The sequence below is a fragment of the Fistularia commersonii genome, chromosome 33 (assembly GCF_037954325.1).
Source record: "Fistularia commersonii isolate RoL2024-O1a breed Wild chromosome 33, RoL_Fcom_v1.0, whole genome shotgun sequence".
Taxonomy (NCBI): Eukaryota; Metazoa; Chordata; class Actinopteri; order Syngnathiformes; family Fistulariidae; genus Fistularia; species Fistularia commersonii.
This window is the reverse complement of record NC_141316.1, coordinates 5,633,836-5,655,772: the sequence shown is the minus strand read 5'-3', so window position 1 is coordinate 5,655,772 and position 21,937 is coordinate 5,633,836. Positions and strand designations below refer to the sequence as shown.

At 44.6% G+C, this 21,937-nt stretch overlaps 3 protein-coding genes across 3 annotated transcripts; all 3 read right to left on the bottom strand.

The window, feature by feature from the left end:
• Nucleotides 1-110: 110 nt before the first annotated feature.
• On the bottom strand, nucleotides 111-4,144 carry irbpl (interphotoreceptor retinoid-binding protein like). Its single transcript, XM_086141017.1, has one exon. It carries the CDS (start codon nucleotides 3,806-3,808, stop codon nucleotides 1,019-1,021), a length of 2,790 nt encoding a protein of 929 aa, XP_085997143.1. The 5' UTR covers nucleotides 3,809-4,144; the 3' UTR covers nucleotides 111-1,018.
• Nucleotides 4,145-5,844: 1,700 nt separating this feature from the next.
• gdf2 (growth differentiation factor 2) lies at nucleotides 5,845-8,665 on the bottom strand. The gene is made up of 2 exons (XM_086140826.1): nucleotides 8,190-8,665; nucleotides 5,845-7,425 (listed from the first exon to the last, which is right to left on the bottom strand). The coding sequence occupies exons 1-2, from the start codon at nucleotides 8,539-8,541 to the stop codon at nucleotides 6,512-6,514; spliced, it is 1,266 nt and encodes a 421-aa protein (XP_085996952.1). The 5' UTR covers nucleotides 8,542-8,665; the 3' UTR covers nucleotides 5,845-6,511.
• Nucleotides 8,666-10,214: 1,549 nt separating this feature from the next.
• On the bottom strand, nucleotides 10,215-14,980 carry gdf10b (growth differentiation factor 10b). Its single transcript, XM_086140825.1, has 3 exons — nucleotides 14,443-14,980; nucleotides 12,334-13,220; nucleotides 10,215-11,749 (listed from the first exon to the last, which is right to left on the bottom strand). Exons 1-3 carry the CDS (start codon nucleotides 14,669-14,671, stop codon nucleotides 11,558-11,560), a joined length of 1,308 nt encoding a protein of 435 aa, XP_085996951.1. The 5' UTR covers nucleotides 14,672-14,980; the 3' UTR covers nucleotides 10,215-11,557.
• Between the last annotated feature and the right edge of the window lie 6,957 nt (nucleotides 14,981-21,937).

The window sequence follows — 21,937 nt, the reverse complement described above, 5'->3', positions numbered from 1 at the left end:
TAGGTTCATTTCCGAGAAGGATCTCAAGACAATCCGGTTTCTTAAATATTGCACTTTTAATGGAGAGTGGTTCGGCTCGGTTGGCAGTGACTTTCTCTTCCCTACGGCGGAGTGGAAATAATTCAACCGGAGAGTTTTGTTAGGGACTTGCCCCCTCTGCTGCTCATATGTGCAAATTGGAAGGAGAGTCATAAAACTGTCTGATGAAATGCAGAATAATGCAAAGAAACAACGTGTGGCAGAAATTGTTATTATTTGGGCGGTCAAGAGATTAAGCAACAAATACAAGCGCAAATAAATTATGCATCTGATGTTGTGACATGCATAGACAAAAAAATGACAGATATTGCGAACTATGCAATTATCACGTCACACAAATAAAGCAAATTTAACTGTTTAAACTAAACAGCATAATGAAACCGCTGCGTTAGACGATCAAATAAATGGAAGGTAAATATTAGCACTGATACAAGGCTATTGGAATTTGACTTGGTCCACACAAAATCCTTCGTGCTGATTCATGGCAAGTTCTGGCTGGTCCGTTGATGAGATGTAAAAATCAAATTGACATTCAAGTATGTTGTCATGAGGTTACACTGTAGTAACCCCATGATAATTTATATTAGGAAAAAAACGTAGGCATTTTATGATACGTGGTGGAGATTTGAAACTCATAGAAGAGGCATTTTTGAGGAATAATTGAACATAATGAGATCTAATCATCCAATGCACCCTCCCAAATGACAGCAACGATAACAACAACAAAACCGCTAACAAAAGCAAACAGAAACACATGACAACCATCTGGGATGCTAACATATGGAAAGTTGTACTTTAGAATTAAGAACTATTACTGTTAGGAAATTCATCTACTGCTGAAGCTTTTGGAGTTCATGTTTCGAGTTGAGTTGACTACAATATGCAGGTTTTTCTATCTCTTTTCCAACAAACCACTGTTCGCTTTTGAGAGCATCTCCAATGCTTGTAACACACGCAGCTTTTAAAAACGGGACCCTCTTTAATTTCGGCAAAGCGAACCTTTCCGATCCCTTTTCCGTCTCTTTAACCTTCTCGATCCGATGACCCTCTGCGCTACGGCAAGAGCGTTGTTCGCCTGGGAGAAGACGTGAGGCTCCACCCCGGAGAGGCTCCACATCTTCCCGGTGACGGCACTGAAAACCGCCTGATTGGGGATGGAGGCGTACAGGACGCTCTCCCCGATCTGATAGGTTCCGCTAGACAGGGAGCCTCCGATCGTCGGCTCGCCGATGACCGTTGCCCGTTTCAGGTCCTTCATGGCGTGGGTGAATGCTTCTGCTGCAGACCCCGTCATGTGACTCGTGAGGATGTAGACATCCTTCGAGGCCGGATACCTCTGACCTCTGACCTGAGGCCACGTCATCACCTGCGTCATGTACGACGTGGTGCGGTCGAAAACGGTGTAAAGATGCTGCAAAGGCTCAGGATCGAAGAAATATGAGCACAGGAGGGGAATGGCCGTCGAATAACCGCCGGTGTTGTACCTCATATCGATTACGAGGGCGTCGGTTTTCACCGCTCTGCTCCACGCCCTGTGCACCAGCTGAGGCCCCACAGCCTTCAGCGCCTCTACATCGGCCATCACGTCACATCTGACGTAGCCGACGTTGCCCGGGAGCAGATCGATTTTTAACAGAGAGTCGATCATATATCCCGCTTGCTCTACCGTCGGCACCTTGGGGACGTCGTGGAGCGACTCCGGCTCCACATCGCAGTGGAAGATGTGAAGCCGATGATCGGCCGAAATCTCTCGCAAGTCCTCTGTTAACTGAGGGCCTAAGGATTCAAAGTCTACAACTGACCGGTACAGACCGTCGGCCTGTTTGCTCAAGAGCACCTTGCTAACCTTTAGTGCAACATTGTGGACGGCGTAGTGTTTTTCCAACAATTTCCCGGTTTCCTCTATGAGGCTCCGAAGCCCCCGGCGAAATTCTATGATCTCACGCACACGCTCCACAGCTTCGTCGGCCAGCACAATAGCGTCTGGGACCACACCGCCCCCCATCCAGAAGTCTCCGTTGTTGTCTATGAAGTTGATGAAGGGGACGGTGATGGCGATATCCGTCCCCTCTATCTGCAACGTCAAACAGTGCATCAGGTTACCAGATGTGATTTCCCCGACGACTGTGCCGCGATGCAGGGACTGCATCAGGTAAGCAAACTCCTCGGCGACGCTCGCCGTGTAGTAGCTGGTCAAGACGTAAACCTCGCGTTCGAAGCCGTAGCTCGGGCCCTTCAATTCCGACAGGGAGCCGTGTTCGCGCGACGTGTTTGAAGCCCGGTCGTATACTGTGAAAAAGACATACCGTTGAGACGAGTCTCGGAGATAAGACAGTATGGGCGCCAGGGACGTCAAAGAGCCACCGGTGTTATAACGCAAATCGATAATCAAATTGTCGGTGTTTTTGAGGGGCTCCCACACCTTTTTAACCACCAGCTCCTCGAGTTTATCCTCTGCTGACCATTTTAAAAATGTGTCAAAACGAAGATAGCCAGTGTTCCCCGGGAGAATATCCACTGTGAACGTCACATCAACCAGCTCTTCCAAAAAATCTTGATCATCGGTGTCAGCGTGAAGCGAGGGGTCCTCCTCTGCGACCTCAGCGTCCCTGTCGACGTATTTGACGGTCAGCCGCGGATCTTCGGAAACAGTCTGGAGTTCCTGGTTGAGAATAACCGCCAGGTCGTTCTCAGACACCACGGAGAATATGTCTTTCGAGCGCAGATGCTGAAGAAGTGCCGGTACCCGATCGGGGAACGCGTAGAACATCTCGATTACGTCGGAGATACGCCGGACAATATTTGGGAAAGAACCCCTCAAAACCAGCAGTGCCTTTGCTTTCGCGACAGCTTCCTTGGCGACGACGTTCAGAGTCGGAGAAACGCCGATTACTTCCCAGCTTTGGCCTGTGATTGGACTGACACATCTCGCTACAGGGACTGTGACGTAGAAATGCGACCGGGCTATCTTGATTTTCCTGACTTTGACCGAGCCGCCGGCAGACCTTTCTCCGACTACGATGGCCCTCTTGAGGTTTTTCAACGTGTAGGCCACCGTCTCGGCCGCTCCCACGGTACGCTTACTGGTCAAGATGATCAAGTCTTTCGTCTTTCCGTATCTTTCTGTCATCGATGGGATGGTCCACAGCTCGCTGGTTGTATTCGAGGGTCTGTCGTACACGGTGCCAAAATGAACGATGCGCTCGGGGTCAGAGAAATAGGAGATGATAAAGCGAGCTCCGGACATTTCTCCACCCGTGCTGTGGCGCAAGTCGAGGATTAGCGAAGCTGTGTGAGCAACCTTGTCCCAGACTTTATCTTTTAGCAGAGGACCGAGCTTCGCCGCCGTCTCCTCCCCGACGATGCGATCGATCCGCAGGTAGCCGACGTTATTTTCAAAGACATCCACTCTGAAAAAGTTACTTACTAGCCCGATCAGTTGCTCAATTGGCAGCGACGACAGCGTCGGTGGTATCGCCGGGTAAAAATCGGGCTCGTATGATACGGTCAGCCTGGGATCATTCAGCGCACCTTGTACTCCAGCTGTTAGCACGGCTGCCAGAGCCTTTCTGTCTGAAATCTGCAAGATTTCTCCGCTTTTGACGGCTTGTTGAATAGCTTCCTGCATTCCGACCAGCTTCTCGGGGTAGCAGTAGTTTTCCAGCAGAACATCGGCCATCTCCAAAACCAGACCCGGCTGGAACGATGCACCGGCGGAGATTGCGCACGTGATAAATATTATTAGCTGTGGCGATGTGCACTGAGCCATCTTCACGGTTGCCACCGTCACTGGTGGGAAGACCTATTGTCCTCTGGATTTCCGAGCTGTTTTGACTCATTTTTCTGTGAAAAGAAACGCTGGTAGGAGGGAACGCCGTCACTGTCTTGATTTTTTGGACAACAGCATCAGCATAAGAGGATTTTGTCCCCAATAAACCTTTAATCGCATTATAAATGGCGCTCCAGCCAGTGAACAATGGAGAGAATAAAAATCGGTAAGTTAGAGCTGCAGTTTCTCACCTATTCTCCCACGGTCACATCCTCATTTCTATTTGATTTATAATTTCATGTTGCCACAAAATATAATCCGCGCCATTTTCCTACTTCACCCTTTTTCGATTAACGATCATCCGCCTCAGATCTAGATGACAAATTACGATGCCTGCTGTGAGAAAGAGCTAAATAAGGAACGCGTTCAGCTCGGGCAGATACTTTAAAAAGCCGCAGAGCAAAACCCCCACCCTCCCCTGAAAGCTTACGTTGGTGTATTTTGGTGCCGTTGGTAGCTTTAAGGGTCATGTCTGGGGCGTTTCGCTGATGATTACACATTTTGTGCACACATGGCAAAGCAGTCTTGAAATAACAAACCCGATCACACTCGGACAAACACACAACCCGACGCTGTAAATAAGAGCGCAACGTGGTTTGGATGTTATTCAACTTTCCGTTATCAACTCCGATATCAATTCTTAGATAGAATGGACTCACAGACAGTGACTCTTTAAGTGATGTATTCCTTTTTCATTTTATACAAGTTATATACTTGCATTTGATCCTTACCTTGAACAGAATCCAACATCAGTAATAAGCTCAACTGGACCTGAAGGATAATGCAGCCAGAAGGAACTACATTCAAAGCAGTAGACGTTGCCCGGCTAATCTTTACGTCTTAATGTTTAGTATCGCCTCAAGTCTTGCATAATGCAATCTGATTTTTATTCCTTAGGATGCCAATCGATAAGAGACAACGTATTTTCTTTAACCCTGCAAATGCAGTTTGCGGTTGATACAGAATCAACTATGGAAGTTAACTTTAATGACCTGCGTACTGAGGCTCTCAGAACATTTTATTAATTGTTAATTACAAGTGGCTGAATATTCTCTGACAGGAAAACTGAAGTATTGCTGTCAATACAATCTACATATCTGCAGGAATAATGCCAAATAAATACAGGCTCCTTTCTAACTGCGGTTTCTCTGCAAGACATGATTTGTTTACCTCACAATACTGTGTAAAACTGCTTTAATAATTCATGAATTGAATTTCCTGTGTCCATTGCTTATCTTCTTTATGTGAATTCTCATCTCTTCATTACAATTTTAGCATCATGATGTAACTTAAAGAGACGTTGCAGCTATTGTGCTGCCCTCGAGTGGCCAAACATGTAGACAGCTGTCACAAGGGTTCCAGCTGTGATGACGTGTGTTATCGATGATTGACAGCGTTAAAAGTGCACCGCGCAACCGGTGGACGCGACTCTGTCTGATTGAAATCATTTTTGTTAAACATCATCATTGCCGTTGGACACATGAGGTTTCGGCCTCTGGGTGAATTTGATAACAATCTACCCAAACAACAAAATATGGAAGCAATGATAAATGTTTCACTTTGCATGGATCCTGGATCACCATCATAGATTCTTATCACTGATATTATTATTGGTGTTTTTGTTTTATAATCACAGATTGTTTAAGATTTTCTCCAAACTATATCACATTAATAAGGTGAAATGTATTTATTTGTCGAAAATGACATTACCAATATTTATTAGCACGGTATGGAAGATTTTAGATGAGACATCATTTCTAAATATTTAACTTGCAACTTGCAAACTTGCTAAAAAAAAAACAAAAGGTAGAATATCATCACTGTGTTGGAAAACCTTTTAAGGGAAGAATTAGTTAAGTGTTAAGTTTATTGCCACTAAAAACTGCTCTCCAAGTGAGAAATTTTTCATTTTTCACAGCATTTTTCCAATGTTTTTATTCATCTTTTGATCGGAAGAAATAAAACATACTCATACATTAACTGTCAACCAAAGTCAAGGGACTATATTTCTTTGGGTTATTACCCCAGTGTGACTGGCCGCACCAGAGATTTATAAGATTCAAACCGATCTAGCCAAAACATTGTTAATATTTGTTTCTGACTAAGGATCAACTGAGCACTATAGCAAGATGTACAGTTTCCACATGTAAATATACATTAATATTACAAATACGACAGCAATGTACAGATTTACATTTGTTTCAAACAAGATATCGGTACATCCTGGGAGAAAATAACATTAAAATAAGATCAAATAAAATACACATTGTCGTAGTGAGGGATTGGGCACAGTTGTGTGTTTTAGGCCAGACACAAACAAGACTTAAACTCCTGTCCTTGCCATGATGTGCATTTATGGAATGGAGTTTAATCAAAAGAAAAAAAAAATGAATGGGGAAGAATTAGCAGGAAATGCACATATATAAAAACTCTCTATTTTACTAAAGTAATGAAAGGCCTGAATCCCATTTTCCATAATGTTATGTTTTCATAGGCTGCTTGAGGCAAGTAAGCGACCAATAGGAGGCCTGGAAAATTTTTATCCGGCCTCTCATCAGTTCAAATTAATCAGTAATTGATCAGTATCAAATTAAAGCGATTTTAGAACCATCAAAATAATCCAAATCGTGCGATTCACTCCGACTACCTGCAACCGCACTCTGCCACCTTCATCTCCTCATACAGGTATCTGATAGTGAGGCGTCCGTTCTCCCGGTACATGACGGTGATGGGGTCCAGTTTGATGGGGACGCAGCACGCCATGTTGGTCTTCTTGGGGTTCCTGATGTTCATCAGCGTCTGGATGAGGGCGTGTTTAGACGGGGTCACTTCGTCCGTCAGCGGGTGGTAACACAAACCCCGACACTCGAACGCGTCGTATTCCCGAGGCGCCACGATCCAGCTGTCCCAGCCGATGTCCTTAAAGTTTACCTTGAGGGAGGCCCGACGGCAGTACTCCCTCGCCGCCTTTCTTTTCTTCCGCCGCGGACGTTCGTCCTGCGGGATCTCGTTCGGAAGCTCGTCTTCTTCGTTCCCGTCGGCGTCCGAGCGCAAGACGCTCTCTTCCTCGTGGAGGATCATCTCCCTCACCTCCTTCCTGGCTTCCCTCCTTCTGCCGCCGAGGTCATCGGAGAAGACTATCAACGCCGCCGAGGTGTTATCTCCGACCGACACGGTCATATTTAAACATCCCGTCGCCTCCTCCGCGCTACCGGGATCCCCGCATTCCTTCGTATCCACCACGACATCTAATCCGGTCTCCCCGAGGCCTGTCCGGATCCAGCGCTGAACGGCTCTGGTTACATCCAGTGTCACCCACGTGCTCTGCGAACCCGTCACCTCTTTATCCACCAGCGGCGTGATCGAGGATCTGAAACCCGCCTCGTAGACTTTCACGCCGGTCTTGAAACTCCGGGGAGCGACCCTTGACTTTGGGTCCAGGAGGAAGAAGAAGAGTTGTAATTCAGCGCCGGTGACCTTCTCGTGGTCGGGGATGCTGATGTTGAACAGCAGCCTGTGTTTTGACGTGGTGCCGTTTGGAACAGAGTGGGTTATATCTGTTAGGGAGATACGAGGAGGTCAGACGTTTTCCTTATATGCGAGCACTAAATATAGCAACGCCGGCGGCTCTGAGCTGCGACCTGCTCACGGGCTGGCGGCTCTTTCAGTTGAATTTTTCTCACATAGGCTTTCACGATCACATCCCTTTGGTTGATCCAAAGAGAAAAGTCAGAGATTTTCACTATACCGGTGCTAAAAAAAAAAACAAAAAAAAAAAAACCCGGTGATGAACTTTTGTTATCGTGTTTGAAGGAAAGTCAGATTATCACCATCGTTATTAAGAATTTGCCTATCTCATCTGGGAAACAAGTCTTTTGGGATCAAGTCAAATCACAACACATCTAGTGCTTGTAATAACATCTCACAAATGGCCAAAATCATCAATTCGAGCTCCAAGTTGAGATTTTTGTTCTGCAAATTGAGTCTGTTTGTCAGAAATGGTCTCCCGGAGACAACAACTTTTATCTGGCAGCTGTGTTAAAAATCTGTCTTTAAGTGCGTTGATTTTAATTTTTGTTAATCCTCACAGTTTTAGAAATAACGTCCTCTTCTTTTTGTGGAGTTGCTGACGTTTTGTCGTGATTGAAGCGGCTTCTAAATGATCGTATTAAATGAACTTGTCTTTAAAAGTGATGCCCCTTAGGATTTTCTGTAAACGTGTCGAAGAGCCCGGATAAAACAGAGTGCATTTAAATTTAGTTATTCGGTTATTTCTTAGGGGAGTGTCTACACGCGGAGGATGACGATTTGAAAGTTGTACCTTGGACAGTGAAGCTTCGTATGACATCAGACTGAGGGATCGCCGAGCTGTCGGACGCGAACTTGTTGTAGAGCTCGATCATGAACTGAGGAGGGTATATCTTGTTGTGCTCCTGAGGAACGTCTGACAGATTGAGTGTTCTGAGAAAGCCCTCCTTCACGGTTCCGAGGAGGTTCTCGATTCTTGAATCCGCGTCCTCTTCCTCCAGAAGATCCTCCTCTGGCAGCCGGGAGTAAAAGCCCTCGAGGTCCTCTCTTTGGACGCCATTATTGAGAGGCTTACAGGTGCAGGAGCCGGTCGAAGCGAGGAGACTCAAACACACCTGGAACAGGAACGTTCTGGAGCTCTGCATTTTGCGGTGGAATTATTTGTGGACCGCTGGCTCGAAACAAACTTTTCCTCCTTCCTAGCTTGAAAACAGACTTTGCGACGGCAAGTTTTGAAAGTGGAGAGCCCCGAAGAAGGGACCGCAGTGGAGATGTCCACTCCCATACTCAGAGAGTAAACAGGGGGACTTGTGTCAACCAAAATAGTAGCTTGGCCATGCTTATCACTGCCATTGATGCCGTCTTTTAAGCGTTGTTATCGTGAGAGGGCCGGCTGCTAATGAAGACACTGTAAACACTTGATGGCGATAATGAGGGAGGCACTGGAAACTGCGGGGTTACTGAAAAACAGACATTTCCATAAAATCCCTTTTCCCAGCTTGAGGGTAAGAGTGGAAGCACAACTGTAATCTATTATAAGACACACAAACAGCAAATTGCATTCTCCACCCTCTCTCTCTCTTTTTTTTTTTTTTTTAAACGGAAGTCACTGATATCCAGAAAAATTAGAGGCACAAATAATACGCAAACTACAGATACCAAAATATGTTACATCAACAGAGGAGTGCTTTTAACTATATAGTATAGAGTCATAAGGTTTATTGCTTTTTAATGCAGCTGCATGTACACATAGGCTGAGACAAAGGATTAGCACAAAAAAAAAAAAAAAAATACAAAAAAATTAAATAAAATCTAGTCCATTAGTTGCAATTGGATATGCAGCTCAGACATATTTCTTCAAAAAAAAAAAAAAAAAAAATAGCCAAAGCAAGCAAGGCAACAGAGAACATGGTATTTGGATTTTGTTTTGTCTGCGAGTTCGGTTAAATAACAGCACAAAGTAAATGTTTACGACGTAGAGGCAGCATGTTTGCGGCCCCCGCAGAGGCTCTGAGATTAACCAGCATCCACACAGCGTCGTTTAAAACAGGTCTATCCACCGAGGTTTGGATTGTGCCGCGGTGTTGCTTTTCTAAATCAGTATTGTTTCTAAACGAGATCATACTTTGTCGGTTTAAATTAACATGATCCGATTATTACACATTTTTCCCTGGATTTCTTTCCTCTCTTTAATTTACCATTTCTCAATTGAGTATTCTGATTCAATTCCGTAACACTTTGAAAAAAATGTGAACCACGAGTGGATAGATTAGGTATTTTCAGACTACGATGGTGGGCCTTCATCACATCCTCATACTTGTATGATGAGATAGCGGGGTTTACCCTCGTATCACAAGCATGTGTTTCTGGGGACATTGGCCTGAGTCTGACCTATCTTTGAGTTCCTGCCTTTCACCCGTGCTGTCATTCAGCATTTGGTTTGTGTGATTCATAAAATCGGCTTCACTGTGGCCCTTTAAGACTTTTGAGGGTTCCTTTTCCTGGGGTCTATGTGTGATAAAACTATAACTGCAGTAAAGAGTGCGGGCAGCCGACAACCACACGGGAGGTCCGAGAGATACGAAACTCCAAACTACTACTAAGTTCATTTAATATCATTCCAGTTGCATTAAAGTCCTGCAGCTTTGTCACTTTTACTCCTTGAACCTCTTCGATCCACTTGGGGTCCCTGTCATTCACACACACATGTATTTTTGTCTTGATGCATCTAGCCTTCATCCCGCTCCGTGCTCTCACCGCAGATCGCGATGTCATCTGCAAACATCTGTCATAAAGTAAGCAAACAGTTAAGACCGTATGTACAAATCAGTTTATTTCCAAAAAAAGCGTACAGTATTTCTAGGATTTGTTAAATCACACAATGTGCAACTATTTAAATGCACTTTTGTAATAATAATACAATTACATGGGTGGATACATGTATCCCTTTGCAGCTATGACAGGAATTTTCTATAATTACTGTACATATTACAAACTGTACACATCATTTGAAAGTAATATTATTCATTTATTTATGTAATTGGGGGAAATGTTGAATACCCACAGATCAACTTTTTCCTTTTCACCTTCCCAAAAAAATCGCAGCAGGGGGCAGCAATGCGCAGCTTTCACCGACGCTGCTGCACGAGGAGAAAACCTGCCGCATCATGCTCCTCTACTTTGTAAATCTCAATATTTGTCAAAAACATGCTCATTATATACAATATAAAAAACAAGTTACTATGGAAATTTAGTTAACAGATGATATTACCACACATGCATGGATAACATTTTTTTGCTACTAATATTGGAGGTGTACAGTGATCAGTTAATAAATCACACGTGACGGTTTTCTCTGTAATTGCACTATTTACACCAAAACTGTCAGTTAATTTGGAAGGATGTACATCTGCTGCCGTTCATCCGCCGAGCCCGTACCGTCCCGGGGCTTCAAAGATATGTGCTTTCCATCAGTTTTCCAAAAACTTCGGTTGAGTCCCGAGAGACGGAGGTCAGCGATTGACATCATACAGTGATGTCAGAGGGGTTCAGAAACTGTTGGCACCAAAAAATGACGTTAAAAAATATTCCTATAAGTACGGGGTCTTAGGTGTGCTGTTCCCTGAGGAATTTCCAACACCGGCTTTGGCGGTTGTGAAGCCCAGAGTTGATCGATGGCTGAAAAAGGGTGGAAAAAAAAAAAAAAACAAGAGCAAAAATTGTCCCGCAGAGATGCTACTGAGGAGAAAAAGATCCACATGCAGGGGGCTACACGCTAAAAATCCTTCGGCATCCGGCCAATCAGCTAAAAAAAAAAAAAAAACAAAAAAAAAAAACACACAATGAAGGATGTTCAATAAATTACTTTCTCTCAAAAGGGACAATCTCAAATGAAAGGTGAAGAAACCATGTTTGTGAAAGTGAAGCGGGAAAAACCTCCCGTCAAGGCAGACCAGTGTACAAGTCAGTAAGGATTTCTTGATACCAGACTCAAGAATTACAGCGCCATCGGTTAGTTTCGAAGCCCTCGCAGACGTCAGTCTCACAGCGGTGGCTCCTCGAAATGCCTCTCCGCTAAAAGCCAAAAACTGCATTTACCGCCTCCCTTGCCGCCTTCGATTTGCGTGGATTACGTGTCTGGCAGCTCCTTTGGCTCGGGCCCTACCGGCAGGCGCACGTGTCCACGGACATGCCGGGGTAAACTTTCAGCACCATGTTCCTGTTTAGGTCAAGGAAAAGTACGCTGAGGGGACTCATCTTTTCGGGCACGCAGCAGGGCTCGGGAACCCCGGGGACGATTCCCACGGCTCGGACGATGCTCTGAATGGTGGCGTGGTTGGACGGACGCACCACCTGGGGAAGTTAACGGACGCGAAGGCGGGTTAGGTATCATTCGAATCACTGTCAGGGATTTATAAAAATGTTAAGAAAGAAAGATAAGACTGCAAGTTTTTTGTCTTTAAGCTCAATCCCAAGTTTCTAGCATTTCACCGTGAGCGGAATATTTTTTTGGAAAAGTGTGTTTTTGCATGACATCACAGCATCGGCCGCAAAATATGAAGGTCCCGGCAAACAAACAGTGCGACAGTGACATCTAGAGGAAGAAGCGAGTATTACATGAGGAATACTGTATCATTTATCCTACACCTCATGTACATGATATGTCAATGATTAACAAAAATAATTTTGAAATGACTCAAAAGTACAAGGAAATCGTTTTTAGATTTTGAATATTTAATCAGTAGGTTGACGTGAATAAATAGATCTCACTTCTTCTGTCAGCCGCTGACACCAGTACGCTTCCGTTCAAACTCACTTCGGAAACAAAGCGAGTTGCACAGAAGTTTAAAAAGTTTCGGTTTCATTCAAGTCGAGTCCGTTTTCTTTTACTTAATAAAAAGTAGTCCGCTATGAACCGAGCCGTGTCCCCAACTCACCTTTGGGATGGGGAATCCACAGGTCCCGGCGCAGTAGTACGCGTCGAATGACTTTGGGGCCAATACCCATTCACTCCAGCCAATGTCAGCAAAGTCCACTCTGAGGTAGCGGCGAGAGCAAATCCTGGGCTCGCTCCACTGTCTCCGCCTCGCCTTCTTCATCGTCCTCTCGTCAAAGCTCAGCACTTGGGGTTTACCGAGGCCTTCGCCGCTCTCCTGACCCTGCTTCCTCCCCGGTTTGACTGCGGTTTTGGATTTGGCAGGGAAATACGTGCTTTGCCACAGTTCATGGTTCTTGAAGTTGTTGTACTGAACCTCCGGGATGTCGTTGGTTTGGATCTGGAGATGGAGCTCCCTCCGGATCCTCGAGGCCGAAGCCGAGGCGTACGCGTCCTCCCCTCCGGGGAAGGGCCCGTACCGCTGGAGGGACATGGCAACGCTGTTCGGCTCATCGATAGCTCTGTCGTCGGCGTAGAGAAGAATAAACGGCAGACCGGCGGAGGAGACGTATTCTTGGCCTTGAGGAGTCCTCTGTTGTACCCGAGCCGCCCCGAACACCAAATCAGACTCCACGGCGATGACAAGTTCTCTGACATCTCTGGCTTTTTTCACGACCGACGTGACGTCCCTGGATTGCCAAGAGCCCTTTTTGAGCGGGGTCAGGGTTACGTTTCCCAGAGGCGCAGTGAAAGACGACTGTGGGGAAAGTCCGTAGAACAGAAGCGCCGGGGAGGCGTGATAGGGATGGCGAGTTGCACGGAAACGCCACGGTTTCTGGTTGTGGCGGGGGCGCTTGTTAAGGAAGTGAAAAGAGGCAGAGAGGATAACCTCGGAGTCTTGGATGGATGAGAGGTTGAACTGGAACACCTCCTTTCCGTGTATGACTCCTGGGAAATGTGGAAAAGCAATTTGAAATAGAATTTCAAAATTAATAGAAAGGAAATCAAGAGCTCGCGATTTTTTGTTTTTATTGCCGTGTCGAATGAAAAATGTTTTCAATTTCTGCTCCATATTTTTCCATCGCAGTCAATTAAAGATGGATTTCGAACTATTTTTCTGCTCGCCTGCCCGGCTTGATAGGAATATCTTTATCCAGAACGCACTCGCTGACTATTGCCCAACTCGTCTGACTGACACCAGCGAAGGCATGGAAAATATTAAACGCTGTACAGTTAAGTGTCTGCCTCGTGCGTGACCAAAACATCCTCCTAGACCGCCGCACTCCCGACGTCCCACCTCATCTCCGGTGCTTCCACCTCAACCTGAAAGACAAACACTGGATCCGTCCAGTAGGTCTGCGGCATATGGAAATGCTTATGGCGGAAAGAGCTCCTCTGAGGCTTTTAGGCTCCGCAGCCAGTGTCTGGGTGCGATAATAGGCTCTTGTCTAACACCTATGCTGTTACTGCTACCGGGGAACTAACTAACAGCGCTGGAGACCTCAACCCCCAACCCCTCCTCTCCTCTCCCAAACGCCCAGTTCACTAAATCACAACAGTGACCGAGCATGAAGGTGAGGATGTGGAGCTCAAAGTGAAGGAAAGCTGCTTATGCGACCAGCACTTCCAAGGAGTTTGAGGGCGTCCGTCCCATGAGATAACTTTGGGTTGGATGAATTGTTTTGGGATATTTGTTGTGCACACATTTCAAGTCCTAAATATTTATCTGCAGTTTTGAAATTTGAAAAAAAAAAATCAAACTTAGACCCATGTCACATAACATAACATAACATAACATAGCACAACACAACACAACACAACACAACATGAAATAACATAACATAATTAAATGAATGTATTTAAAATCTTAAACCCAAGAATGAAAGGAAAGATCTCTATATCACGTCTAAATTCTCAGTGGATTAAATGCAAAGCAGTGCTGGAAATTCATATGTTTTCATGCGGGTTGTGGTATTTGTAATGTAATATAATTACTTAATTTAGATTTAAGATTTATTTCCACATGAATCAACCTAATACTCTCCATGAATCAAAACTTGGTCAGTTGCTCTGTTAAATACCGGCTTTCCGAGTTTGGATTTTTGTCTCCAAATAGTATTTTAACGGTAAAGTCGGACTCTCCATCCCTGAACCGGTGCGGGGGACTCACCCGGGACGGCCCTGAAGCTCCGGACGGTATTCCCGTCCCTCTGGCTCAGGGGCTCCTTGCTGTACCTCTCGTAAATCTTCAGCATATTAACGGAGACCATGTCTCGGTGCGCGGAGACGCGCCGCGACAGCGCATCGGCGCCTTGACGCGCCAGCTCCTCCGCGTCCTCGGAGCGGCTGCGCTCCAGGAGGATGAACAGATGCAGAAGGTGAAGAAGCCGCCGAGCCATGGATGGAGCTGCCGGCGGTAGGGAGGAGGTAGTTCCGATTTAAAGTTTTTTTTTCTTTTCAGGTGAATATAAAAACGGTATCCCTAGCCCAGGGTTGGTGCGGGTAATCCGTGAGAGCCCCAACTCTCCGCAGATGTTTGCGGGATGGGAGGAGAAGCGGGACTGGAGGCGCGCTGGAGAAGCGCCGCAGCTTGGATGACAGACGGTGACGCGCCGGAGCGCGCAGCCAACGAGCGCACAACCGCGCTCTCGCTGTCCGCCTCGGATTCAGAGGGTTTTCAGCTTTAAGACAAGTAGTTATTCGAAGGGTGTGTGTTGGTGGGTGTCTTCGAGATGAGAAGAAAGTAAAGTGACTCGATGTGGAGATATCTGTCTTTTTATAATGATGTTTCCGCTCCTTAAAAGGAGGTCATTTGTTAGGCTTGGTGGAACAAGCATCTGAAAAGGAGGTGAAGGAGGAGCGCGCAAACTCTTCTGTGAGCTCTTTCTGTGCCAAAATCCCTCCATATGGTTTCTGAAAACAAACTTGGGGTGTTCCTTTTAATCAGCCATGTTTTTGTATCCAAAAAAAAAAGTTATCTATTTGACTTAATGTAAGTAGGTTTGTCTTGTAGACCTCAAGATCACTGATAGATTGTTTGTATTGACATAAAACGTCCACATGTTGAAATAATTTCCGTGAACGCAGTTTTGAAAAATGAGGTTTGTTGTCATCGCCATCTTCTCTCCACACTATTTAATTCTACTTTGAATATTTTGTCTGTAAGTTTGACCCAAATGCATTCGTTTGCTGACCCCATTGACTGATGGGGCTTTTTTATATTTTTTCATTTGTGTATTTGACACCCTGTGATATTCGTATTTCTATGATAATGACATAATATTATGTCATATATCAGTGGTCCCCAACCTTTTCTGTGCCAGGGACCAGTTCCAAGCATGAAAGTGTTTCCGCGGCCAGTTAGAGGTGCAGGGGTTCAAATAATAAAACCTTTTGTCAGTTTACAGTATTTAATTTGAACACAACAATTACACTTTATATTAAGCAATTACAATATTAAGTGCGGCAGTAAGGCAAAGGCGGAAAAATGCATTTTTCATACAAGATCTGGAAGGTCTGATGGAAGAAAATGTAATTTGGACCAAAAAAGATTTTCTTTTCGGACTGACACATGATCTGCGGACTGGTACCAGTGGGTTTGGGGACCTCTGATATATATGATAAACTTATAACTGTATATATATATTTATATATATTTATGCATCGATATATATACATACTGCATATACAAATATACAGTGTGTGCACAATCAGCACAATTAGTAGGCAAGTTATATTTTCGGGGATTAATCTTGTAATTGTACAACTACAGCAATCTTTGTTCATCCAAAACATTAACAAACCATCAAAACTGAACACTTAGGAAGTAAAAATGAAGAGAATATCTTTATGTACACCATTATTAGGCAACTATTAGTGTGCAGAATTGTTATGCAACATAATGAAAAACAAAGATTTACCCAGCTCATTTGTTTATATTCACCTGTTAAAGTGAAGAGAATGATGAACAAACTCAAAATGTACAAAAAACCAAACTGAAATAATAATAAAAAAAAAAAAAAGCCTCAGCGACCAATACAGCCACCCTTTTTTTTTTCGATAAAAGTCACAAGCCTTCCATTCAAGGAGTCAGTCAGTTAGTTGATCTGGTGAGAATCAACTTTTTGTGCAGTCGCCACCACAGCCTCCCAGACACTGTTCAGAGAGGTGGACTGTTTACCTTCACTGTAAATGTCCTGCTTGAGAGGGGCCCAAAAGTTCTCAATGGGGTTTAAGTCAGGTGAGGAAGGGGGCCATGTCATTTGTTTTTCATATTTAAGGCCTTTACTGGCCGGGCACGCAGTGGAATACTCTGATGCATTTGATGGAGCGTTGTCTTGCATTAAAATCAAAGTCTTCTTGGACGATGCAGACTTTTTCCTGAACCACAGCTTGAAGAAAGAGTCTTCTAAAAATTGGCTATAGGTGTGAGAGTTGATTTTGACTCCATTTTCATCCCGAAAACATCCAACTAGCTCATCTCTAATAATACCCGCCCATACCAGTACCCCACCTTGCTGGCGTCTGACTAAAAGCGGAGCTCTGTGTCTGTTACCCATCCATCTGCTCCGTCAAGATTCACTATCATCTCATCATCCACAAAACCTATGAAAAATCTGTCTTCAGCTATTTCTTGGGCCCATTCTTGACATTTCAACATATGTCACTTGTTCAGAGATGGTCGGGTTTCAGCCTTTCTTACGTTGGCTACGTCTCTGAGAACTGAACACCTCGTACTTCTTGACACTCCAGGTAGGTTGCAGTGGCTGAATATGGCAGCACTGGAGGATAATGACTTCCTGGTAGCTTCATACTTGATTCTTCTCAAATCTTTGGCGGTTGATTTGCGCCTTTTCTTCTTGACGCTTTTCTTGCCACCCTGTTGACTATTTACAACAAAATATTTGATGGTTCTGTGATCACACCCTAATATTTCACAATTTTTGACTTTTCAGAGTCAGTTAAATCTCCTTTTTTCCCGAGGAGAAGAATCTGCCTAATAATGATGCACACCTTGATAGAGGGTATTGATCTCCCAAGGCCACACCCTCCCCTCATATGCATTACATCCAATCAGCAATCAAGTTTATACAGCTTGGAGTTGGAAATTATGAATAAAATGATGATAAGGTCAAAGTAATCACTTCTCTAATAATGTATGTTTATAAACACACACACAGACACACACACACACACACACACACACATATATATATATACATATATATATGATAATATTCAAAATACAGTATATTTGTGTTTCTTACTTAGTTGAATTATATTTAAACAGAACAAATCTGGGCTTGACAAGATCTGTCGATTTGAGTTCAGTTCTTTGGCCGCCGACCGTCCGCCTCTCGGACAGCCATCTTTAGATAGGAGGGTGGATCTGGAGATAAGGGAAAATGGTGTAACTGAGTAAAATTCATTTGTCAATTGATGATGAATCAACATAATGTTTCTCAAAGTATCCATGTCTCAGAGCTTTCCACTGATAAACGTCAACCAAAGCTGTCAAAAACAATTATAATGAAACAAAGTGAGAGACATGGCATTTGATTCTTACGCAAAATACATTTAAATCAAGATACCATCGATTACACGTGAACAAACAGAGGTCGCTCTGTTGTATCATTCATCTTTTGCGAAAATATTTTGTACCTGGAAAGAGCTGGAGCTATTAAAAAAAAAAAACAGACTCATCTTTTGTTCTTTTTGGGTTATCCTCGCAGAGCGGCAAAGTGTACAAGTGATGAGACCAGGTTTGAAAGGTTACTGCTAAAAAAACTTGATAAATAATTGTTGCATTGATGACAGCTTGTTCTTATTACTTACTAAAGTGACAACGTCAAGATCGAACATGATTACGCGACTTGCTCGCTTCACGTAGATCAGCGCCGGAAAACAAAACCGAAACAAAAGACACCAGACGTCTTTTCGGATCTTCTCCAAAAGCGCAACGGCCGGCCTGTGTGTACCTCCGGTATGCCGGAGTCTGGAGTCAATCGGCTATTGAAATAACTCCTACTGATCCTGAGACGGATCACAATGGACTCTTTGAAACGTCCGTGTCCGACAACGCAGCTAAGGACCTTGCTGGAACCGGGACCGTCGTCGGTAAAACAATGACGGAGTACGAGAGTATCCTTCTCCCCCGGGGGAGTAATGAAACACTGCTGTCACTCACTGTGGGGTGGTGTAATCGGTTGTAATAGTTTGGAGAAAACCAATCTTGCACATGTTACGTTTCATCCGATTCGAGTCGGTAGAGGGGTTATTAACCCTAGAGCACGTCGGGTGATTTTCACCCACACAATTCTTGTCATGTGATTTTCCTTGTGTTGCCATTCCCTGAGTTTTATGGGTGCTTGGGTAGCTTCAGGCTGCTCACTGAGGTTATTAATTGTATGTTTGTTTCCCTCCTCCCATCGGCCCATCTATAAATTGATGAAAACTGTATTTTATCCAGGGTATTGTATTGGGTAAAATATACCCAACGTTAGTGACGGTGTTACTAATTTTAACATTAGTGTTCTAGAGTTAAAACTGCCGGGTGACAGGTTTTGGGAAGTAGCTCGGGTTCCTGAGGTGAAACCTGGCAAGGTGGTCGACAGATGGGATACGAAAGTCCGACATCCATTCGGCAACGAATTCATTGTATCATTTAAAAATCGGCACAATCGCAACACAAATCAGAGCGAACCTTTAACTTTACGGATCGGTTGAAAGCTCGCGGCTTCAGCTTTAGGAACTCCAGTCGGCCTAATGTTTCAACGTCCTTAAATGGTGCAAAGTAGTGTCTCGCTTCTCCACAAGGAACCGCCGGCGGTTCGACGTCTCTCGTTCCATCGTGTCGGACCCGTCCTCTGAAAACACATCAGCTCTCTGTTTACCCCGGCTGTGGCCGGCAAAACCAAAATAGCTTGGGTCCGATCATTAGCTGCCACTTCAAAGGTAATTTAAACCCCTGTGAGTATTTGTCACACCCACAGCAAACTTCATAGGATCGCTGACTTTATGGGAAGTCTGGGAAGAATACGTCGAGCGCAGCTTTTTTTTTTTTTTTTTTTTTAGAAAGACAAGGCTCATAATTTGTTGAATTGAAAACTGTTCCGTCCAATGAGCGTAAATTCTCGATGACCATAAAGTCACCTCATTATCGTGGTTTTGCTGCCAGAGATCAAAAAGGATCATGTCCAGGCTCTGTGCCGCACACACGTCAGCCTGGATATATATATAGCTGCTAAAAAAAGGGGACTTGAGAAAGAAAGAATGCAGGGATATGGGAAAAAAATACCCCGTTATGAGGTGTTTTAGAGCAAAATGATATTGTATATTCAACACTTTCTTTGGATAAACCAGTAGAGTAAAAGCTTTTACTGCGATGTTTTGGTGCGTCTCAGTGAACTCTGAAGCCGGGGTTGGTGAGGTTCTTCTGATTTACCGACCGAGAACTTGACATGAAAGGGTCTTTAGGCCGACACTTCCGAAATGGAACATAGAAAATATGACTTTCTCAGAAGAACCGCAACGCACCATTACATACTCGCCCGCGGTTGAAATATCTATGATACGCCGCAGCGGAAATTGTGTTAGAAACCTAAACACCTTCATGTCGGACATCGTAACATCATCTGGAGGCGATCGGATTGAGTTGGTGTGAGAAGTCACAGGCTGCGGGCGGCAGCGGCGGTGAGACGAAATCAGTGAAATCATGATAGTCATAATAGCTATATATTGGTCAATGATTAATGTAATAACGCGCTCAATGTTATCGATGCATGTTTTCTTCATGAAGATCAGATCGGCTGTCAATCATTTTCACATGTAATGATATTATCCGAAAATATTAACAGCCTTTTTTTTTTTAAATTGGATTTTAGATTCCGTATTCTCTGTCCCATTTGTCTCATTTGCACAGTAATTAACTCCTGCTGTTATTCAGTGCAGAGACAGAGTTAGGAACGCTTGGCGCTTTCTTTCCACCTTCATATGAAAGATGTCACCAGAATCGTCTTCTTCCGTCTTAGAAACACCTCCTGTCCCGTCACCAAAGGACGCGCAGATTTTAAATCGGTGCATTCCCGACACCATGATTGGATTATAGTAGATTATTGCACCAATAATGTCGGCAGGCCTTCTCTGTCTGGCGTAGCGGTTAGCGGTTCTGCCTCCCAGGAGGTATCCGGTACGATTCCGACGGGGGGGCCTTTCCGTGTGGGGCCTCCGTGTTCTCCGTGTCCACACGGGTTTCCTCCGGCTGCTCCGGTTTCCTCCCACGGTCTGAAAACATGCAGAAGGGTCACAGAAAGCACGGTTCGCTGGATCCTGTCATGGGGTTACAAATGTCATGAACTTGCTCTGTCTCTCATGTTTACTTGGATTTGCGAATGAGCTGCCGTGACGTTTAACACGAGGACGCGGTTGTTGCGGCGGCACGTTCCGGACAGTCGAGCCGGGGTGTAACCGTTTATATCGCGCCGACATAAAAGCCGTATCGCACGTCTCGCAAAACTCTTGACAAAGAAGCATTTTTTCCGAAGTGTCGAACTCCAGAGAATAGCTATTTTAGGCCGTTATTAAACGGAGGCATTTTTCCCACACAGAAACTCATTTAAAAGGATTGCTGGACCTTAAATTGTAAGAAACATTGCAGCTGAAGTCTAATAGAAGTACCAGACTGAGAGCAGATCGCAATTTATGTCCTCTTTTGCACATTGAGACTCATTTAAAGATTTTCAGCTCATATGACATCATGGATGAGTCACCTCCCCACCTCCTCCTCCTTCTCCTCCTCCTCCTCCTCCTTCTTCTGCTTCGCAGGGTGAAACTAAAGTGTAGCCCCTCAAAATATGCTCTCATTCACAGAATATTTGCCTGGGGTGCTCATCAGGACAGGGAGGAGGACAGACGAGCCCACCATGTTTCCTTTGGCCCGAGACCCCATTCTTCATCCTCCCCCTTTTCCTCATCATCCTCCCTTTGACTTGTTTTCATACTGTTGGCTGGATCTGAATGACCATTCAAGCTCGCTGCTGTTGGATATGGATGTGTTTGTGTGTGTTTGTGTGTGTGAGAAAGTCTGAGGGGCATGACATCCTGTCATCCGATGTATGCCAAGCACGCACAACGCGGGCACACACACACACTCGCAGACACACACACGCAGAGGATTGTGTCCCATAGCTCCCTCAAAGAACATCGTTTGCCACTTTATCCCACATCAACATCATTCAAACATGAATGACAGGTCACACACACACACACACACACAGAAACAATCACACACTCCTTGGTGTCTACTGTGTCCTTGTTGCCAGTGGCAGTGCCAGCTGAAAGGGGAATGTTTGCTGGAGTCGGAGGGAAAACTTGTGCGCGACAAATTTAATTCCCTGTGTTGATTTCAAATCTGAACAATTAAAATGAGACTGAATGAAAAATGTCGATGTCGCCGCTCGCTGACGGAAAATGAACGTGACAGACGATGGTGACGTTTTTGTCAAAATGTTCATATTGCTATCAAAACCATTGTCAACAGTGATGTTTTTTATTACTCAGCCATTAAGTGTAAAATATTGTGTGTATAAGGAATACAATAAGTACCCGGATGTCATTCCAGTTCTCCGAATGTTTGCAGAGCTCTCGGCTCTCTTTCTGGAAGATTG

Excerpts from the sequence above, each read along its gene's own strand:
- gdf10b (XM_086140825.1), bottom strand. The coding sequence starts at position 14,671 with ATGGCTCGGCGGCTTCTTCACCTTCTGCATCTGTTCATCCTCCTGGAG. Across the intron at positions 13,221-14,442 it reads GAGCTTCAGGGCCGTCCCGG|GAGTCATACACGGAAAGGAG; the intron begins GTGAGTCCCCCG and ends CACATTTCCCAG. Across the intron at positions 11,750-12,333 it reads GTGGATTCCCCATCCCAAAG|GTGGTGCGTCCGTCCAACCA; the intron begins GTGAGTTGGGGA and ends TAACTTCCCCAG.
- gdf2 (XM_086140826.1), bottom strand. The coding sequence starts at position 8,541 with ATGCAGAGCTCCAGAACGTTCCTGTTCCAGGTGTGTTTGAGTCTCCTC. Across the intron at positions 7,426-8,189 it reads ACGAAGCTTCACTGTCCAAG|ATATAACCCACTCTGTTCCA; the intron begins GTACAACTTTCA and ends TCTCCCTAACAG.
- irbpl (XM_086141017.1), bottom strand. The coding sequence starts at position 3,808 with ATGGCTCAGTGCACATCGCCACAGCTAATAATATTTATCACGTGCGCA.